The sequence below is a fragment of the Chelonia mydas genome, chromosome 5 (assembly GCF_015237465.2).
Source record: "Chelonia mydas isolate rCheMyd1 chromosome 5, rCheMyd1.pri.v2, whole genome shotgun sequence".
Classification (NCBI taxonomy): Eukaryota; Metazoa; Chordata; order Testudines; family Cheloniidae; genus Chelonia; species Chelonia mydas.
In genome coordinates this window covers 28,389,185-28,401,818 of record NC_051245.2, presented here as the reverse complement: position 1 = coordinate 28,401,818, position 12,634 = coordinate 28,389,185, and the positions used below count along the sequence as shown (strand labels likewise).

At 41.4% G+C, this 12,634-nt stretch overlaps 1 protein-coding gene across 1 annotated transcript in view; it reads left to right on the top strand.

Moving 5' to 3' along the window:
• PLCXD3 (phosphatidylinositol specific phospholipase C X domain containing 3) overlaps window positions 1-9,055 on the top strand; it is a 157,861-nt gene extending 148,806 nt beyond the window's left edge. The window contains exon 3 of the mRNA XM_037902933.2: window positions 6,257-9,055. Within this exon, the coding sequence (XP_037758861.1) occupies window positions 6,257-6,413 (157 nt within the window). The 3' untranslated portion in view covers window positions 6,414-9,055. The remainder of the gene's footprint in view (window positions 1-6,256) is intronic.
• The last annotated feature ends 3,579 nt before the right edge of the window (window positions 9,056-12,634 follow it).

Here is a 12,634-nt window from a genome sequence, read left to right as displayed (position 1 = left end):
CAGCCCCAACCCAGAGCCCACACCCCCAGCCGAAGACGTAACCCCCTCCACATCCCAACCCCCCACCCAGAGTCCCCCCGCACCCTAAGCCCCTCATTTCTGGCCCCAGCCTTGAGCCCATACCCCCTCCCACATCCTATCCCTCTGCCCCACCAGAGCCCCCTCCCACATTCCAAAACCCTCATCTCGGGCCCCAGCCCAGAGCCTGCAGCCCCAGCCAGAGCCCTCATCCCCACCCACACCCCAACCCCCTGCCCAGCCTGGTGAAAATGAGCGAGTGAGGGTGAGGGAGAGCGAGCAATGGAAGAAGTGGGGATGGAGTGAGCAGGGGGCGGGGCTTCTGAAAAGGGGTAGGGTAGGGTTGTGGCCTTGGGAAGGGGCAGGGCAGGAGATGGGCAAGGGTGTTCAGTTTTCTGCATTCGGAATGTTGGCAACCCTATTACTGGATTGTGCAGCACAGTCTCTCTCAGAGCTATTATTTCAGCTGGCTGTATGTAGCCTAAGGTAGGCAACACTGCATCAGTTTGTTCATGTGGTCCATGTTATTAAGGTTATTTTTACAACCATAAGGACCAGAAGATTCTTTAAAAATAAAAAAGAAGAAATTGAAATTCTGCAGCATAACTCCATTGCAAGGAGTGGATTCCATAGCAAATTCCTCAGCCACTGAGTCAGCAAGGCTCAGCTAATTATTCTTAATAGATCATTTTAAAAGGGAGGCATCATAATATACAGATAATTTGCAGATATTTGTGCTAACTTTTCAAGGCTTATTCAAATAGAAATGCACCACCAAACTTTTTGAAATGTGCCAATAACTAATTTGCATGTGTCAGAACTTCCAACTACTTGGCCATTAATTTGCAGCAGCAATCAAACTCACATGGGGCTTTTCATCTTCTAAGCACTTCAGAACATTTACTGCCAGTAATTAAATTGCACAACAGCCCTGTCAGGCAAGCAAGCATTCCGATTTACTCATCAAGTAATATTATTGGTTGTCACGGCAGCATTTGACAGATAGGGAAAAAGGGAAACTGAGGCGAAGTGAGTTTAAGAGATTTAAGGTTTTTCCATGGCTATGGAGAGGTAGCACTGTTCTGGTCTACGCAGTTTTGATACCAGTATAACTATTTTAAGTAGGGGTGTGGTTCTTTTTTACCTAAATAGTAATACCAGTACAACCTCTAGTGTAGACACAGTTTTACTTGTACCAGTATATCTGATTCCACTTCCTGTGTCTGATATAGCTGCCTCCATAATGGTTGTACCACCTTAACTGTGCCAATAGAGCTTAAGCAGAATAACTTTTGTGTGTCAACAAGGCCTGTGTGAGAGCTGAGATCAGTACTTGTGAATTTTTGGGGCGGAGACCTGTTCTCAGACCATTCTGTCACTCTTTCCAGTGTAAGGTTAGGAAGCCTTGGCCCTGATACTGCAGGTGCATGGACAGTAAAATCCTTGAGGCAGACTCCCAGTGGCCAAAGGGGTCTGCTTACATAGATGCAACTGCAGGGGGGTGGGGTCCATGGATGGCTACAGTGCATTTATAGGGGGAGAGAATTGCTTATGCCCATGAACAAAATCCACTTTGTTAGAGAGATTAAGGCTTTGTTTACACTGGATTTTCGTCAGTAAAACTTGTCATTCAGGGATGTGAAAAAAACACACCCTGAACGACAAAAGTTTTACCGACGAAAAGCACCAGTGCGAACAGCGCTTTGTCGGCAGGAGAGCTCTCCTGCCAACAAAGCTACCGCCGCTCGTTGGGGATGGAAGTTTTTTGTCAGCGCAAGAGGTCTTTCCTGCTGACAAAGAACAGCTACACTGTGCACCTTTTAGCCGCACAGCTGTAGCGGCACAGCTGTGTCACTAAAAGGTGCGAAGTGTAGACATAGCCTAAGAGAATATACACTAATGCCATGGTATCTACTGGGTTTGTGTGAGTGTAAAAACTTGTGGGTGGCTGCCACACAGCATGGTCTGCATTTTCCTGACTAAAACCCTTAATGAGGACAATTACAGTACTAGTTTGAGGCATGCAGAGCCTGGAAATTACAGTGAAGGGTAAACAAGTTTTGTATTGCCATTAGAAAGAGACCCGGAGGAATATTAAACCAGGATTATTCCCATAATTGCTGTTAACATGTGTGAGTGTTTGTACTAAAGCAAAACAATGCACACAGTTTCTTGCAACCCCGGATGTAGAGCCGTTTTCAAGGTGGCATTATGGGAAGAGGGAAATGTACTGCCCTTTGTGTGAACTTCTCATCATATGCAGTGTTAACGAAAGAGACTTTTGTAAAATACCCTAAGCCTAATTCTTGAGGTCAGTGGAGTTACACCAGCACAGAATTTGGGCCCCATGTATTTTGCTGCTTTTATTTTTTCTGTGCATTAATATGGAGAAGTCTTGTGCTTTGCTAGGCAAAGATTTATTTTATTTTATTTTATTTGCTGTCTAGTCTAATCTATATATGATTTATGTTTGCAAGATCTCTAGATCAGCAGTTCTCAACCCACGGCCCAATTAGCACACAGCTGTGGCCCAGCTCAGCCGGCCACCCACGTGGCAGGGTCTGGGATCCCAGCTGCCCGACCTGGTGGGGTTCTGGCTGCCCACCGGTCAGACTGCCAGGGTCAGGGCTGCCGGCCCACCCCACGTGGCTGGTGTCCAGGGGTCAAGGCTGCCAGCTGGCCCTGCGGAGTTGGGGGGTCTGGAGCTGTTGTGGCCCCATGGGGTCTGGGGCATCTGACCAGCCCTGTGGGGTCAGGGGTCTGGGGCTGCTGGCCCACCCTGCAAGGTCCGGGGCTCACGGCCAGCCCTGTGGGGTCCGGGGCAGCCCCACAATGAGGGTCCTGGGTCTGGGGCAGGCAGCCAGACAGCCCCGCGTGGCAAGGGTCTGGGCTGCCACTGCTCTGCCACCTGGCCCCTGCAGCCCAGGTAACACATTATGGGCCACATAAATAAGTTGAGAACCACTGCTCTAGATCCATCAACCAAAGATCCTTATCAGTTCATCTGACAGTATGTGACTGGGGATGGTGCAATCAAGTTCAGTCTGAAATATTAAATGAAATCAGCTAGCTACCAGCACTGAACCTGAAAGAGTCTCATGTCAAGACACCCCAGCTCAGGTGAGCCTGAAATGGAATACTAGCCAAAAGTAAACCTGTCTAGTAAATGTTAGATTGATTTGAACCTGGCAAGAGAAAAAGAACACTGATTGTAAATATCAAGGTGATAGGCACCTTATTACATAGGTTACATCAGAGGTTCTCAAACTGAGGCACAGGCCCCCCTGTGGGGGGCGCTGACTGTATTCACGGCGGGAGGGGGTGAGAAGCTTTAGAAAAAAAAAGTATGGCACACATTTTACCCACAGCAATAAATAACTAGCAAATCTGATTCCTCCAGATATATCAGGTCCTCAAACAGTGCTGTGCATTTGACTCTAGATGGTACTGTGCATTTTGACAGATTTCTGTTACCCTTGCACAGTATTATACAAAGCCATTGCCATTTGTACATTAATCTGTTTGCTATGTCACGGTGTGCATATTTAATTGTAAGCATCAACCACAATTGCAGTTTTGTTTTTGCTCATATTACAGTGGATTGTTGGCTCTGTTTTGAATCAATGCATTTCTGTTTGTTATATTTAGTGACAGTTGCTTGTTGATTTTTTTTTTTTATCGGTATATGTACCTGTGTGGCCAGGGCATAAACTACTACAGATAAAACAAAGTGGGGGCATGATCAAATAAGTTTGAAAACCACTGGATTAGATGATCAGAAAACTATTGGGTTGGGAACAGAATTACAAAATTATCATCAGTTTCACAGCAAACAAATGGGATGCCACAAAGAGAAGATGTTATGCCTCAAGTAGAAATAAATATCAAAGGCAGATGAGCACTTAAGAAATAAAGAACCTATATCAAACTAGTTAGAGACAGAATCAGGCCCCTCACTTTTAAGTCTAAAAGACTTTCTGAGCTCAAATAGGAAGCTAGAATTAAAAGGAAAGTCCGTTTAATGCCCTCCCTGGGAATTCTGCCCAATGTAGTCCTCCAGTGTTCAGCAAAATATTGACATTTCAATATGACACTGCATTTTGAGTGCTTTTAACCCCTTTGAACCACCCTTAATCAGTTTCCTCATGCTCTGGTTCATCTGTGTCATTCTGGTTATGATTTGTCCAGTTCCTCAAAAGCTGGTTGGTGTCATAGGTGCCGCCTTCCTCCAGACCCTGGGAGTGCTCAACCCACTGCTCCGCCCCAGGTACCGCCCCCACCAGACCCCTTCCCCCATACCCCGCCCTCTGCCCCGCCTCTTCCCATCCACTTCCTCCCTCTCCCATGAGCATGCCCCTTTCCCGTTCCTCCCCCTGCCTCCCAGAGCCTCCTGCACCACCGCAAAACAGCTGATTGTAGTGAGTGGGAGGCGCTGTGGAGGTGAGGAGGGAGCTGGCTGCCAGTGGGTGCTAAACACCCACTAATTTTTTTCCATGGGTGCTCCAGCCCTGGAGCACACATGGAGTCGGCACCAATGATTAGTGTCAGTTCCTTTCAGATGTTGGTTCCTGGAATCACAACATGGTCTCTCTCCAGTTTCATAGTCTCTCTCGTGGTTCTTCATGCAACAATAGCAAGTACAATTCTTCAGATTTATACGTAATAAAATTACAAAGATACTCCATTAAGTCTAGATTGAGCAAAGCACTTGAACACATGCTAAGCACCTGCTTAAGTCCCATTGGAATCAATAAAATCAAATTTTATGCTTTCATGAATAGAGATGGACTTTGCATGTGTTTAAGTGCTTTTCTGATCTGAACCAAGGGCTGGGGGTGCTATGCTTTTCTCTTTGTAATATTTTATAGGATCCAGGTTAACCTTTGTTAATGAATACTTTTATAATTAAAGTAGTTAAGTCACTTCTAAGTAAAATCTGTATCCTTCATCCATTATGCATGCTTTCTTACTATTTTGCCTAAGGCCATTGGTCAGGAATAGATTAATTTACATTCAAAACATTAGACCTGATTGGTATTGCTACCAGATCAGAATTTTACGCTTGCTTTGCATAAGGGAAAATTACTACCTCAGGTGCAATCCAGGAGGGAATCAGAGATTTGTAGATTTTAAGGCCAGAGAGGTCTATTACATTCATCTAGTCTGAGCTCCTGCATAACATAGGTCATAGATTTTACTCAGTGTATTCCTCCTTTTAGCCCAGTAATGTGTGGTTGAACTGGAGCATATTTTTAGAAAGACATTTAATCTTGATTTTAAGACTCCAAATACTGGACAATTTGGTAATTTGCTACAATGATTGATTACCCTCACTGTTAAAAATGTGCACGTTTATTTCATTTGAACTTTGCTAACTTCAACTTCCAGCCATTGGATCTTGTTATGCCTTTATCTGCAGGATTAAAGAGTCATCAACTATCAAACATCTTCTCCATATATAGGTTATTAGAGATCATAAATAGCCTGCATGGCATCACAGAGAGCTCTAGGCTATAAAGAGACACACAGAGATACATTTTGCAGTCCAATATCCCACTTCTGGGTTCCTGACCTAATAACTCCACCCTGTCTCAAAAACAACCATAAGTCTTATTTTCTTCCACTAACTAATCATAAAGACACAAACTCATGATGGAACATAACCCATGACTTGACTATTGGACGTGTGATATACAGTTTTGTAAAGAAAGGGATATTCAGCACATTGTTCCGGTGTCCCAAACTAAGATTTAATATAACTCTAAATCCTGATGGGAAATAACTATCAGGAGCAATGGAACTTTAGAGAAACAAAGGTCTTGTTTTTGTGAAGTGAAACAATGAAGAAATAAGTGTGAGAACAATAGACAACATCCACTATGTAAGCAGAATGTTTTGCAAAGCTTTGTATGATGTGTCAACCTAGCATGAAAGATGACTTGTTTTCTCTGTTATTTCTCCTTCCTAACCAATTGCTGTGGGATTGCATGACATGTTTCTATTAAATGTTTGCATTAATCCTTAAGAAACTGAAATATAATCAAGACATAGTCTACACAGGGAATTAAAGGAGGAAAGGGTGGAAATTTCAAATGTGCTCAGCCGTGGCCTAATTGAAGTCAATGGGCATTTTACCCTGGGGAGCAAAGTGAAGTCAATGCTAAGTGCTTTATAAAACTCCACCCAAAATACTTGTCTTGCTTCTTTATAAATAATTCTTCTTCCTTTTCCTCCTCAGGGCTCTTCCCGCAATGATGCATTGGGTCCGAACTCAGAAACCAGGAGAAAGTGGTATCAATATTATCACTGCTGATTTTGTAGAACTTGGTGACTTTATCAGCACTGTCATAAAACTCAACTATATCCTGGATGAAGGCGAAGCTGATACTACTTGATACTACTGCAATATATTTGTTGTTCATTGAGTAGATTTAAAAGGAAAACCCAATTGTATTAGAAAAAAATATCTTGTAACACACAGATCTTCCTATAACACTGAATCTCTGAGGTGTTTAGGGCTGTAGTGGGTGGGCAAAGGGAAATGTTTTCATTGGTTATAATAATTTTCTACGTTAATAAACCCTCATGTTTTTCGTTTGAAAAGCAAAACAGGATTTCTTTAGTGGTCAACTAGAGAAAGCCACTTGCACATTTTCCACAAAGTACCAAATATAATTTTTGTGTCTTACTTCTAAGGTTATGAATAGTGCCAAGCAATTTGCTTTATGCAGATTGGAGGGACATATAATGCCCTCTGTCTGCACAGGGAATTCCCACTGACATGAATGTTTTGCTGCAGACTGAGGGCACTATATGACCCTAATGTTTCAATTCAACGCACTTCATCTGTTAGGTGGCATAACTGGTTGCATTCATTGGCAGTCATCAGTTTATTGGCATTTGGGGAATAAATTCAATATAAAGTCATGCTTGCAATTCTTGTATCGTCAGCAGATGGCAAATATTGAGAACCATATTCTGTAGCCTGTGCAGAATATGGGCCAAATCCTGATCACCTTGTTCACCTGGGGTAGGATTGTCAGAAGTGCTGTGCACTTGCTGAAGTCAAAAAAGTATGCAGCATTGGCCTAACTCGAATCCCATCAAAGCCCGTGGGAGTTTTACCATGGACTTCAGTAGGAGCAGAGTTACGGCAATGTTGAGCACTTTTAAAAATCCCTCCCGTGAGAAGTCCCATTTACAGATCTGATGCAAAGCCCATTGAAGTCAACAGGAGGCTTTCCATTCATCGGCTTTGGACTAGGCCCTAATTCAGTAGAATTACTCATCTGAGTAGGATGAGCAGGATTTGATCTCATCTATAGAAATTTACTTTCTGCAGGAATAAATCTATACAGACGAAACATTGACTTGTTTAATACGAAGTTGCAGTATCAATTTCTCTTTAAGGCAGCTATAAACACAGAGCAACAGTTTTCTGCTGATGAAAAAATTGGTGCCAATTCAACAGTGAAAAATTGCTCTACTAAAGAGTGGAACAGTTCAGTGAGTAGCAAATAACATTAATCTATGGTCCTTTCATTCCTGTGAAATAATAAATCATGACAAGAGGTTTAGAATACCTGCTATTACAACAGCAGACCCTCCAGTCCCCCTACTCTTAATGAAACATATATCACTCTAATAGGTGAAAAAGTTGGTGAGGTATAAAATAAAATGAGAGCAGAGTCATTGTATGGTTTCAACAACTCACAATTGGATATTAATAAAGTTAATCATATATACTGATGTGCATGCAGACAATGGAGGAAAGTGGAGCGTTTAGTAAAATTTCTACAAATCATACGGACTCCAAAGTAGTACAATGAGAAATTGCTTATTGAAATATCATAGTTTAAATTTGAAAGGGTGAGGGTTAAGGTGGCATCCTTATTCCGTTGAAGTCCCCTTGATATTAATGGAAGTTGCTTGAGTAAGGCCTAAGGATGGTTTTATTTGGCCCTTACTAATTTCCATTAAGTGATAAAACATGAGGAATAGAAACTGCAAACGCAACGTTCTGAGGTAACGAAAATGAAAATGGTGTCACCAGGAATGGATATTTTTTCATTTCCAAAGTAGTGGAATAAAAGGTATATTCACTGGTATTTTGTATTTAGATGATGTGCCAGTGTGTGTCTATGCACGTATGTGTGCATTAAAGGCACATATATATATTGTCTCTATGTACATAATACAGAGACATGCACACACAGAACTGTGCCCTCATTTTTAGCTATAGGTCTATATACAGGTTAAAGAATGTAGAAAGTAAATTTACAACTCCTTCTTCATTAACCATCCCTGTGTGTCAATTAGGGCTATGAGAACCAATCACAATGGGACCGCAAAACCAGGCCAGTTTGGTTTCTTTACTAACCCAAAACTTGACCAAAACATTTGCTGAGGTTCACAAACACTGTCTCTTCCCATAGGAGATGGAGGAAGCTATGGTTTTCACACAAAGCCAGACGAAACTCAGTAGGTTCTGATGAAAGTAGTTTCCAGATTCTCTCAAAGGAAAATTCAACAGATGAGAGCTACATGAGTTGAAATGTACAAGTAAGTTTGGCTGAATCCCGTGCAAACTGAAACTGCCACATTTTGCACAGTTCTCAAGGCAGTGCCTTTCCTTTGAACAGGGCGTCTGGTGATACAAATTTAGAACTTGTTTCCTTACTTATTGGAGATATGGTTTAAGAAACTATTTTCATAATTATTTCAGTGAGCCAGATTGCTTTTTTTTCAATGTCTTCTGTCATTTTTCAGGTTTCAGAGTAGCAGCCGTGTTAGTCTGTATTCGCAAAAAGAAAAGGAGTACTTGTGGCACCTTAGAGACTAACAAATTTATTTGAGCATAAGCTTTCGTGAGCTACAGCTCACTTCATCGGATGCATTCAGAAGTGAGCTGTAGCTCACGAAAGCTTATGCTCAAATAAATTTGTTAGTCTCTAAGGTGCCACAACTACTCCTTTTCTTTTTGTCATTTTTCAGTTATTTAAATGTGGCCAAAGCATTTTAACTGCATAAAAATATTATATGTTAAAAAAAATAAAAAATCTGAGCAGTGCAAACATCTTTAGGGTGAGCAAAGAAAAAAGACTAATTTGCTTTTATTTTGTGATTGGGTTTCTATTATAAACAACTGAGAGGCACAATGTTGATTTCCTCTTGGAAACCCTGAGTCAAGCACACATAAAATGCCACAAGGGTTTCATTTATATAAATATGTACTGAAAACAGGTGTTTTGATGTATTTAAGAAAAAAGTATATATAAATATAACTATGTTGTATCTTGAGCTTATTGGCATTGTTAAAATGTTTGCTTAGCATCAGTTGTGTCCTATTTGTTGTTTGGGTGCTGGAAAATAAAAGCAAAGCAAAAAAAGTCCTCTGCAAAGATAGGGTAATAAACAAATTATGTAGTTTCTCCATTAGGCTGGGGGAGGGAAGGGATCTTTATACTGTTAGCTGAATGCACAAAAAAACTTTGTCAGCTAAATGACATTTTCATTCAGCTGTTAATCTCCTTCCCAATGGAGAAGAACAGAATTTAATGGCAAGGGCTGTGGATAAACAAACTAGCTTTAACTGTTGTCGGGGAGGGAATAGAGTAACATGTGCAGTTCGCTAGTCTGTGATGGACAAACATAGAATCATAGAATCATAGAATATCAGGGTTGGAAGGGACCCCAGAAGGTCATCTAGTCCAACCCCCTGCTCAAAGCAGGACCAAGTCCCAGTTAAATCATCCCAGCCAGGGCTTTGTCAAGCCTGACCTTAAAAACCTGTAAGGAAGGAGATTCTACCACCTCCCTAGGTAACGCATTCCAGTGTTTCACCACCCTCTTAGTGAAAAAGTTTTTCCTAATATCCAATCTAAACCTCCCCCATTGCAACTTGAGACCATTACTCCTCGTTCTGTCATCTGCTACCATTGAGAACAGTCTAGAGCCATCCTCTTTGGAACCCCCTTTCAGGTAGTTGAAAGCAGCTATCAAATCCCCCCTCATTCTTCTCTTCTGCAGACTAAACAATCCCAGCTCCCTCAGCCTCTCCTCATAAGTCATGTGCTCTAGACCCCTAATCATTTTTGTTGCCCTTCGCTGGACTCTTTCCAATTTATCCACATCCTTCTTGTAGTGTGGGGCCCAAAACTGGACACAGTACTCCAGATGAGGCCTCACCAGTGTCGAATAGAGGGGAACGATCACGTCCCTCGATCTGCTCGCTATCTTAATCCTGCCATCCTAACGGGGAAAGTTTCCATTGTTGTTCTTGTGGGATGCTTGCCAAGAAACCAAACGCACCAGAAAGGAAGTGTGCAATACAACTGGACCCTTTTGGGGCTTGTCTACATAGGGAGTTATTTCAGAATAGCTATTCCCAATTAAGTGCATGTGTGGATGCTTATATTCCAGCATGAGTGTCTTATTCCACATTAGCTTAATCCATACAGCACTCTTATTCTAGAATAAGAGCAAGTATTCGTGGAATTAATCAGGAATAGTTAATCTGCTTTAAATTCTCACCTTCACTTATTCTGCATTAATTTTTATGTGTAAACAAGCCCTTAGAGCCCAATCTCGCCATCTGTATGTAGGCAAAATTGACTTGAACATTAAATGTGTCTGCTTAAGAACTGCAGAATTGGGTCCTACTGCGTTCCGTTGTTTGACATAGCCTGCTTTGGTTTTTCCGCACACATACCACATGGAATCCTATACGGGAAATAATGACTGTAATCTACTCATAAGAGCAAAAACCCCACCTAAGATACTGGGCATCATAATTTTTCCATGTGTTGTATTTTGCATCCTTCACTGTCTTTTGGAGCTAGTAATGTTAATTCGTCGACTGCCATCACATTGTCTTTTTTCTCCTCTTGTACACATTTAACCACTCGTGTCTATAGTCTAGTGTGTACATGTCAAGTAATATGAATCTTTCGGATGCTATGACATGACTACTTAATGTTTTCTTTCAGTCAGATCTGCAAAAATTACCGATCACAACAGAGCATCACATACGTTAAAGAGCCTAAAGGCAACGGGTCAGATGCTCAGCTGGTGTAAATCAGCACAGCGCCAATCATTTCCTTGGGGCTATCTTGATTTACACCTTGTGAGAATTTGGCCCACTTATTTCACACCAGTATACTCATTGGCTTCAGTGAAGTTATTTCTGACTTACACCAGTGTATGTGGGATCTGCTCAGTTTTCACCAATGAACCCTCATGGAAGCCAACTGAAGTATCAATAGTAATGAAATCAACGAGATTACAACTGGTGTAACTGCAGGCAGAATTTGCCCCAGTATTTTTATAGATGTAATTTACACATACATTCTTCCATTAAAATTATCATAGTGTTCATTTCTGTAAAAGTATGTACAATATGTGTGTGTACCTCCTGAATGCAGAATCAAATCCTGCTGTCAAAACAACTCTATTGGCTTCAGAGGAGTTACTGCAGATTTACACTGGTTTAATCAAGAGCAGAAATTGACCAGGGTGTGGTATATGGTATGAAAGGAAATAAAAAATTCTGAAGACTAGCTGAGAAATATCAAAAAAGAGAAGTCTACTGAGAACATACCTCTAATGGTTTTCATTCTGAATACAATGCATGGAGTGATGAGCAGTGCCATCTGAATGGGTTATATGCGGATTTCAAGAGTTCAGCTAACACCATTTTAGACAGCTAAACCCCTTTTCAGTGAAGCAAAAGTTAATAGTTTATATGATGTGTTTGCCATATTTCACTGGTAGCTTCTGTGTTATATACAGTTGTCAACATTGTTCTGAATTGTTCATTTACCCACTGACAAGGATAAAATATGCTGTAGAGTATGTAAAATGTATTGATGACCAGTTTCTTGGAGTTCAGTGATTTTTCTCTATTATTATTTATTTGTTTATTACTGTGCTGCTGTTTTATAGGTACTGGTTACATGTATGTGTGTGTGTGTGTATGCGTGTGTGGGGGTGGGGGTTGTGTTCAAAATGTGAGAAATAACTTATCCTAAAGGAAAAGGGCAGTCATGGTACCTGCCTTAATGTAGCTGCATTATTTTGTTAAGCCCTGTAGTTATGAGTTCAGATTTCAAAACAAGTTGTGTGGTGGCTGAATGCTTTTTCCAGGACTGGGTTGTTTTACTTTTTAGAGGGAGTTAAATTTGAACTTACTTGTAGCTCATTTAAAAACTGATAAGGATTAGCACATTTTTAAGATCAAATTAACTGTACACAAATATCAAGACCTAGTGTGATATATCATATCAGCCAGATCATTCCCTCAGATATACACTCACAACTCCTATTTATGTCAATGGGAATTGGGCACATCTAATGGAGAGCATGTAATTTGCACTGTATTTTAGTGTAGCTATGACACTAAGGGCAAAATTTTCCAAGGTACTTCAGCTGTGGGTGGGAAAATACCTGGGTGCTGGATAATACTGAGAATGTCCTCTGGTGGAATATGACTGTGAGTTCACAGTTCGAAACCTGCCCCAGGATCCAGGTTCATTCCACATGTTGAAGAGGGAGGGTTAGGGACAAGGAGGTACCCAGGCCAGTCCTGCCCACTGACAGCATTCTGCTGTCTTGAGTG